This window comes from Battus philenor, unplaced genomic scaffold (genome assembly GCF_028537555.1).
Source record: "Battus philenor isolate CCGP_79_NKW_IND1 unplaced genomic scaffold, ilBatPhil1.0.hap1 SCAF_19, whole genome shotgun sequence".
NCBI lineage: Eukaryota > Metazoa > Arthropoda > Insecta > Lepidoptera > Papilionidae > Battus > Battus philenor.
This window is the reverse complement of record NW_027181681.1, coordinates 1501202-1510579: the sequence shown is the minus strand read 5'-3', so window position 1 is coordinate 1510579 and position 9378 is coordinate 1501202. Positions and strand designations below refer to the sequence as shown.

The 9378-nt window shown below is 33.1% G+C and overlaps 1 protein-coding gene across 1 annotated transcript; it reads left to right on the top strand.

The window, feature by feature from the left end:
* The first annotated feature begins 3000 nt into the window (after positions 1-3000).
* On the top strand, positions 3001-8712 carry LOC137921538 (uncharacterized). The gene is made up of 5 exons (XM_068764331.1): positions 3001-3331; positions 3887-4037; positions 4558-4616; positions 5527-5618; positions 7454-8712. Exons 1-5 carry the CDS (start codon positions 3109-3111, stop codon positions 8312-8314), a joined length of 1386 nt encoding a protein of 461 aa, XP_068620432.1. The 5' UTR covers positions 3001-3108; the 3' UTR covers positions 8315-8712.
* Positions 8713-9378: the final 666 nt, after the last annotated feature.

The window sequence follows — 9378 nt, the reverse complement described above, 5'->3', positions numbered from 1 at the left end:
TTTTCGAATGTATTTTAAGATTCTAAACTATTAAATTGTTTCAAAGCCGTTAGATTTTTGTAGGTATTAAAATAAAAGAAATTTCCACATTATAAAGTTTATGCCAGATATTTCATATAACGTATCCATAAAATTCAAGTGTACTAGTGGTAATCTGTTATTCTTTGTAAATCTATTAAAGGTAATAATCAATTTAATGTATGTCAATTTTTGTTTCTTGAATCAAGACTTTCATCGTGGTTCTATAACCGATTAGATCGTATTTGTTTCGCTATTTAAATAACGCATAAGCTATAAAAAATTGATATTAAGATAAAATTTGTAAGGTGCGTTTCCAATATTTAATGCATAATAAAATTAATTATGTGCATAATGAAAACCAGGAGCTTGAGAACATTAATGTATGTCGGTTTCAGGTTGCCGTAATATTTTTTACTATCGATAACTTCTCCAGTCATTTTGTATGTTTGTGTAGACGCAGTAGTGTATTACATAATTTCGTAGAGAAATACTGTTATTAACAGATGATATCACTTATTACTAGAAGAACATTATGTGCTGTTGTGCTGTTGTGCTTTTGAAATATTTTAAAATTCAAACTATCTTGCATACTTGTTTTTAATTAGTTTAAGTTTTCAAATCTCTTAACATATTATTAAGAATCTGATATACTTTGCCGACATTTAATTGAAAAACGAAATGTTGTAGATAAAAATGATTTGAGCAGGCAGAAAGCTTTTTACGCTTGTCTCTACTGCAAAAAAAAAACACAAAATGACAGTGACATTGACATTTCGAAACAACATCTATGATTGTCGGTTAGGTTAATTTAAACCAATTCGAACTTTATTACACTGCAGCATAGTTTATTATTGTACTTTTTTGTGATTATTTTGATGTATTTAAAACATTATCAAGATAAGTTTTTGATAATTGGCCTATCATCACTATTATTTAACGTTTTATCACACAAGTAGTAATTTAAGAGACGATCTGACATACTGAATACGCACGTTATAATTTCGTAAGTGTTCTTAATTTTATTATTTATTGTATTCTCAACAGGTAGTTGCATTTTAATAAAATAGATTAATTAATGATTGTTAAACTTACTTAACGACTTTGCATTTCAATAGTGTTATACCCAGTCGTTTAAGAATCGACCGACAGAATTATTGTCGGCCCGTGTTTCACATGGGTCGCTAAATTCTAGATAAAAGCGTTGCTGGTGTTTCTCCCAGCGCACTTCCCAAGTGGAAAATAAGCTAGTAATAGCAACCGACTAAGTCAAAGTTCAGCCGACCTTTGAGGTTTTCTATAATCGGAATGCTAAACTGTTATTATCAACGAATGAAATCCTAAGGTAAGGTTTGATGAGGCTCTGAACTATGGCGTGTAAAGCATGTATCAATAAAAAATATCGTACAATCAATTAATATCTATAGACTAAAATAAAAAGCAAATTTGCAGAAAAAATATATCAGCACTTGGTGACAGCCTAGGTTGAGGACCCTTTAAGGTAGTTGCTCCAACGGGCATCTGCCTGAGTGACATATGAGTTCGGTAGCACCCTTGGACATGAAATGGATGATACTAATCCTAGACATGTTAATCACCTATAGAATTTTTAATACAATAATTAGTTTAGATTAATCTTGCTTTGAATTTTTTGTGGAAGTTTTTAAAATTTATTCAGGAAGTTTGTTATAGAATCTTAAACCTTGTCCAAAAAGCCTACATTATAGCCTTATATTAAAAAAAATGGATATCCAGCAATCTTTAACCACATATTCATTGAACCTATGAATGTCAAGGAGCGAACTGCATTTATTTTAATTTCCATGACAAAATATTGTACATAATAGTTTGCTAATGTTCTAAATTATTATTTATAATTTACTTTCAGGTGTATTTATAATGTCTGGTGATTTAAAATTTGACAAAATGGTTGACCTTACAGAAGGTTTGGTAAGTAATATTTTCATTGATATTTGAGAATAGAACTTTTATTATGCTAAGGTGGCACAACTGCATTTGTAATGTTAGGTTGGCAACATTGTTTTTTGTTTGGCTGTAAACTATTGTAATTATGCCCAACTTTGCTTGCTTTGTTGTACAACTAAAATTAACATTTGCAATTTGGGCTTTTAGTTGTATAAGTTATTTTTGAAGCCTTGGAATGTGATCTTAAGGCTGATAAATTTATTTCTATTGATATATAAGATTTAAATAAACATGTTTCATATAAAAATTATTCATCTCCTGTCTTCTGTGCTGGGTTTAGACCTGTGTATCCTTACCTTAAATAAATTACTTTCATCATGATTTCAGCCAATAGATGCACTGCAAGGTGTTGGCTTCCCAAAAAATTGCTTTAATAACCAGTTTTGTGTTGCCAGAGAATTAATCTATTTAAAATAATTTTGGAATTACATATCCTTTATGGGTCTGAGTATATGCATTTTTAATAGTTTCAAATATGTCTTCAAACTTCTTTTACACATTTTTAAGTTTAAAACTAAAAGTATCATATTAAATAAATCTTGTAGCATTCAGAGGTTTATAGTTGATTGAAATGGACTCTGAGACTTGGTTTTTTGACTCATTTGTAGAGTTAATATTATAATGTATACACTAAACACTTAAATTTAATTTAAAAAAGATAACTGTTGAGTTTCTTGGCGGTTCTTTAAGTGTGTGTATAAGTATCTATTAGGAGGACCGGAAAGTAATGTCATTTCTGTGGACATATTTTACAGAAAAACCAATTGTTTATTACTGCTCCAGCATTGAAAATTTGTATACTAAATGGCATAAAATTGTTGGTAACGAAGGTGAATATATAATTGATCAGAAATAAAAACTTGTTAAAAATGTAGTCTAGTGAATTTAACTTAAGAAAGCGACATTACTTTCCGGTCACCCTAATACTTGAATATAGATATTTTGAATTTTTATTTAAATGTATATTTCCTATCTTCGCAGAATTACATGAAGAAATTCAAGAAAAGATATTATCCTATTGGATATGAGTCAAGTGGAACATATGTGTATGATGTTCAGAGTAATCTCATTTTACTTACTAAGATTCCAAATGATTATGACAGCATGAAATATGCTGAAACAAATATTACAGATATTTATATTGAATCTATATCTGAAAAGTTAAAAAATCTAGCAAAAGTTTTAGATGAAAATAAATTAATGTTTGCACAAATTGAATTTTTGTTAAGAAATACACCTGTGGATGAAACATTGAATATAGATTTGTGTCTAATCATACAAAATTTGAAATATTGCAGTTCCTTACACTCTAGAAAGTTTTTTAAAGGTAAGTTTTACATTATTTGTTTTATTTGTGTATGTATCCTTTTTTGGTTTAGATACTTATAGGAGATAGGTCATTGAGTAAAAGTTCGTTAAATATATAAGAAACACTATTCAATATTGCAAGTTGATTTGGTTCTTAATTCTCTTTTGGCTTATTCCTATGCTTCTTTATTCTTTGCTTTTCTTGCTTCATTCAGCCTCTTTATTTCGCAGCTATATCCATACATTTTGCATAGTACAATTAGTGGGTGAGTGAACACACACAGGTATGCGTGCGGTAAGTACTGTGCGAATGAGACAGCACTAGGGATTAATGTTTGAAGTACTATTGGTTGATTGGGTGATCCCTATATACATAATTAAAAATAAACAAGGTATTATACACATGTCATTATTGATTTGTTAATGGTATGTAGTCTCTTTGGACCAATTTAGTGGTCTTAGCTTTGTTCATTTCAACAAACGCCTACTCAACCTTCTAGATATCTTTTAGATATCTTTAAATTCAGCACTTGCATGCTTTAAGTCAATATTTCAATACTGATGTTTGTTACAGAGAATATTCTGGCGATGCATGGACAGTCTCCTTTGTCGGTTTTGGGTTTCGTTGCCCAGATGTTACTCTCCCATCAGTGTGTGACCATCGCCTGTACCAAAGAGGTTGCGGTTACCTGTCACCTCTTTGTAACACTCTGCCATGATGTCGGGTAAATATGTCATTCCTCTAAAAAAAAACAAAAGATATAGGTTTAGTTATAATTTAGTTCAAAATAGTTAAAAATTTAATTTAAAAAAAGTTTTAGAAGGGATTCAGGTAGCTTAGCACTAATACAAGTAAACACTCTGAAACTAAAAAAAAGGTAAAAAAAGCTTTTTTTATTTTTAAAACAAAGGTACAGACACTGATATCAGTGGGACATAGATTAAAAAATTCCAAGTACCCCTCTTGTGTCATTACTTACAGGCAAAAAATTATTGAACAAATTGCCACTTATTATAGTTAAATGTAAATAAACAAAAAAATGTCTAGTATTTTTATACAAAATGCGACGGAACTTTTTGGAAATGTGATAGGGTGATGGAATTGCTTCACGTTGCCTGCAATGTATTGCATGTAGGTATACATATATGAGTATTTACCACGATGAACTATAAAAGGTCGATGTACCACGGCTGAAATTTTTAAGATGACAGATTATTCATATTTTCTGCGATTATTTATTACAGACTTCCTAATATAAAAGTAGCCTTCCTGGAAGAGCTTCCGTCAAAATCAATTGATGTCGGTATGTATGTATTTATTTATCCATATTATTTCTTCTTTTGGACGATTTATAATGATCACCTGTGAATATCTTGACGAGAATGCCATTATCATTATGTCAGCAACTACTTCAATTGTAAGGATTAAACCTTTCCCGAAAATCGCCACGATGATGGATCTTGCGTTGCTCGCTTCTGGTAACTTTGATTGTCGGTCCACCTGGTGATGAACCAATTATAGTGATCACCTGTGTATATCTCGACAAGAATGCCATCATCATTATGTCAGCATCCACGCCAGAATTAAACCTTCTTGTTGGTGGATCTTTCCAATAAAAAATGTTCTTATATGACAAAGTATATATAAAATTAGGCTTTAATCGCATTTTGTAACTTAAAATGTATCACACGTTCTAAGCGGAGCTCATAAAAGGCCTGGACCTGGGCCTCCTCCATAGGTTTCCAGTAGGACCGGGTGGAAGCTGCCTTCATTGAGCATCGGTCAAAGGTTTAGAGTGCCCCGGAGGAATTGTAACATATCAACCTCCAACACAGTTATGTGCTACTAAACAATTGAAGCATAGGGAACATAATTAAATTAAATCTGTTAAAATAATTTTTTATTTATTTCTAATAAGTAATATTAGCGTAATAGAGAGAACTATTCTCGGAGGATCAGAAATGATATCGTAGAACCTAGGTCATCCACCTAGCTCGTAGAAGTTCGCCTAAAGTGGCAGTAGACGAGTGTCTAGTGATACGAGTCTAGTAGTACTAGTGGTAAGTGCTGATGTAGCGACTACAGCAGGTGGTGACGACGTGGGCTTCCACTGGGCGGACAGTGCAAGATCGACCATCCTGGTACCTATGGGGGATGCCTATACCTTGCACCTCTAAGGGCTGGCGATGATTGTATGTTTCTTTTAAATCTAGAACAACTCTTCAAGTCCAGCTGCGTAGGCGTGGTGGCAGAGCGCGGAGACGTGGAATCCGCTGTCGACGCATTCCTGACTTCTGCTACTAACGTGAGTGTACATTCGGCTTATATTGTTGACCTCTTGCGGTGCCTCAACGAGTCAAAAATGAATATGACGAGCCAGTTTCGTAAATAGATGGTCGGGCCAAAAACATCGAGAGTCGATTGTTGAGTCAAGTTAAAAATAATCAAGTATACAACAGTGTTGGTTTACAAGTGCAATAACAGAAAGGTCAATATTACGAAAAAGTGTCTATGATAAATGCGTTTACATTTTGCACGCTCACGCTCACGCACACGCTCACGCACACGCTCCCGCTTCTGCTCACGCTCCCGCTTCCGCTTATTATGTTGTATTTTTGAAAATTACATTCGTACCCACCCTTGATTAAATCATAGTAAAGACATAAAATGCTTAATAGGAATATTTCACATGTTCTATTCCGCCTTACTGAGTTCTGAGTTAAAAGAAACGAAGATGTAAAGGATATATTTTTAGTCTTAGCTGCTTTGTTCTCTCTCTGAGCCGTCCGTACTGAGCTAAGTGAGTTAAAGATATAAGTGATATATTAGGACCTTGAATAAGTTTTTTTTTTTCAAAAAAAAATTATTTAAAATACAATGCTTACAATGACATTACTCAAAGTATTGTCCATCATTAGAGACCACTTTCTTCCATCTCTCTGGTAGCAATTGAATCACCCGTCGGAAAAATGACTCATCTTTCGAGGCAATCCATGAATCAAGCCATTTTTCGGCTTCTTCAAAAAAATGGAAGCGCTGCTCGCTTAAACGGTGCGCCATCGACCGAAACAAGTGGTAATCGGAGGAGGCTATGTCCGATGAATACGGCGGGTGGGGTAGAACTTCCCATTGAAGTGTTTCCATGTAAGTTTTGACTGGTTTTGCCACATGTGGCCGAGCATTATCATGTAATAAAATCACTTTGTCGTGTCTCTGCTCGTATAGTGGCCGCTTTTCTTTCAGAGCGCGACTCAAACGCATCAACTGAAGTCGAAGCAACAATTCACACATGAGAAAACGTCGCTCTACGTCTCTCGGCTTCAACTCATACGGCACCCAATGTCCTCGCTTTTGGATCATTCCTAACGCTTTTAATCGTTTTGAAACTGTTGACGCATCTACTTATAACGTTTTCCCTAGCTCTACTAACGTCTGACATGGATCTTCTTCAAGCAATGCCTCCAATTCTTTGTCTTCAAATTTTGTCGGTGCTCCAGAACGCTCTTTGTCTTCAAGGTCAAAATCATTACTTTTGAAGCGCCTAAACCAGTCTCTGCACGTTGTATTCGACAAAGCATTGTCACCATATAACTCAACGAGAATTCTGTGTGCTTCTGCTGCAGATTTTTTCTGAATAAAGCAGTGCAATAAAATTCCCCGCAAAAACACTTTATTTGGCACAAAAGTACACATTTTCACAAAAGGCAAATATATATGTAGTTGACATTGTGGTAAACTCTCTTCTACTATAATTTGAGGTTATATATAGCACTACTTTGGTGATTTGTTACCGTACGAAATTCCAGGCACAGAGTGCCGCAACGCCATCTTTCAAAAAACAGCGAGAACTTATTCAAGGTCCTAATATATCCCAAGATCGAAAAGATATAAATCACTCATTTCTTGTTGGCCGTCGAGTCCTGAGAAGTTGCTGGATGCGCGCAGTGCGAGACCGGTCATTAGAATGGATCTATGCCATGTAGTGTCTGCTTTTCGGATAAGAAGAATGAATGAAAGAATGAATATTACATATTTATAATATCATTGTCTATTTCGTTCAGTGTACTCGTCAATTATCTATTCATTGTATGTATACTTTATGTATAGTAAAATTAAAAAAAATATGTATATGTCTCGCAGGAGCCGTGGAAAGTTCGCAGAATCCTGGTACAAGAGAGTGTGGTCTATCGTTTCATAAATACCATTGAATGGAAAACTAAATTGAAGCCCTCAGATATGGATTTAGAAGAAATTAAATCCAAAAGTTCCAATGCTTTTTTTGTAAACGGAAAGTTGTTCCTTTACGAATATTGCGGCGAAGAATACCGTGAAGATTTTGTCATCATAGAAGCGTACAGAACGAATAAAGAGCTTCTATCTCTATTGGCGAGGTATAAACCGTTTTCCGTCTCACTCTGGTGTTCTGATGTCTCGGAGTCCAATGAAATAGCTTATGGGATCGATGCTAACTTTGTATGGATAAACGAATACGGTACATTCCACGGGCCAAACAAGTCATCCCAGGCTTACTATGCTGTTATAGACAATTATTATTCCAGAGTATATGTCTCTATGTCTGATGTCAATAAAGTCACGACTATTCTAGATACTTGGACAAAATTAGATGTAGAAAGAAGACTTGAGATTTTGAATAAAGCTTTAAAAAGAGTGGAAAACGTTGACTTTAATATAAATATCGTTGACGATAGCTTTGTTGAAGTTGATAGTGGTAAAATTTGCGTGGGAATCGAGGTAGAAGAAAATCCGGTGCTCTACCATAGAAATTTTGAGAGAAATAAGGTTTTCAATAGCCTTTTGAAGGGCACAGGTGTTATTTATCTGGTAGGAAGCGAGGAAGTTGATTTCTATCGTGCTATAGAGTCAGATGAGATTCCTTTAAAACCCTTCACCGATACCGGTGCCTGCGAGGTCGTCACACTGTATTCGGCATCCAAACTGAGAGTTATTCGGACTAACTTTGGTACCATATATGCAAATTAGATCTGGTTTACTTTTTACCTTTTGATAATCTCATTGATTTCTTATATTAGGTTATAAATAATACAAAACTAACTGCCCAGACAGATTTAGTGATTATAAAGAGATTTTACAGTCACAGTAAATGAAAAATAAAAGATATAAATAAAAATAAATGTAACTTATTTTAAAATAACTAAACTGGTAATTACACCAATATTAAACATTAAAATGCTAAGTGCACGATTTTTTATGTTTGATTATATCTCAATACGTTTTTTGATTGTCATCAAATGTTTGATAGATATTTAAAATTACTCTGGGTAAAGAAAAGTGTCGATTTCTTTATCTTTACTGCCATTTTTATATTTTTTATTTGTTTATATCCGAATATGTTTTTTGATTGTCATCAAATGTTTGATAGGTGTTTTAAATTACTTCATGGGTAAAGAAAAGTGTTGTTTTCACTTTGATAACTGCCCTTTTTATATTTTTTATTTGATTATATCCGGATAAGTTTTTTGATTGCCATCAAATATTTGATAAGTGTTTCAATTACTCCACAGGAAAAAAGTGTTTATTTCTGTGTTCACTACAATTTTTATTTTCGCTTACACCCGAATACCTTTTTGATTGTCATCAAATGTTTGTTAGGTGTTTTAATTTAACATTATGATGTGTATGAACAAATAATAGTAAAGTTTTCATTTTTTTCTCTGTAATTTCTTAAAATTACATGATTATTCATAGATATTTGGAAACGTTTATAACGTTTCTAAATATCTGTGAATTACTATAAAAAATTAGATTGAGATCAAAACACCTTTTACTGCGGTATACAAAATCTATATTAATTGCAATAATGTTTGGGACAAGTTCCGACTGGTACTTTCTGCTATCTCTATGACTGTACTTTACAGGTATATTTTAGAAATAAATGAGACGTTACGTTTCATTGATATATTGTTAAGAAATATATTTTGTACTTTTATATTCGTTGTTATATGTTATATATATTCTATATAAATAAATATAACTATTTTAAATGTGTTTGTTTCATTTCACCATTAAACTAATTGTTGAAAGGT

Coding starts and splice junctions, on each gene's coding strand:
- LOC137921538 (XM_068764331.1), top strand. CDS start 3,109: ATGAAATATGCTGAAACAAATATTACAGATATTTATATTGAATCTATA. Junction 4,038..4,557: donor ACACTCTGCCATGATGTCGG/GTAAATATGTCA, acceptor TATTTATTACAG/ACTTCCTAATATAAAAGTAG. Junction 5,619..7,453: donor TCCTGACTTCTGCTACTAAC/GTGAGTGTACAT, acceptor TATGTCTCGCAG/GAGCCGTGGAAAGTTCGCAG.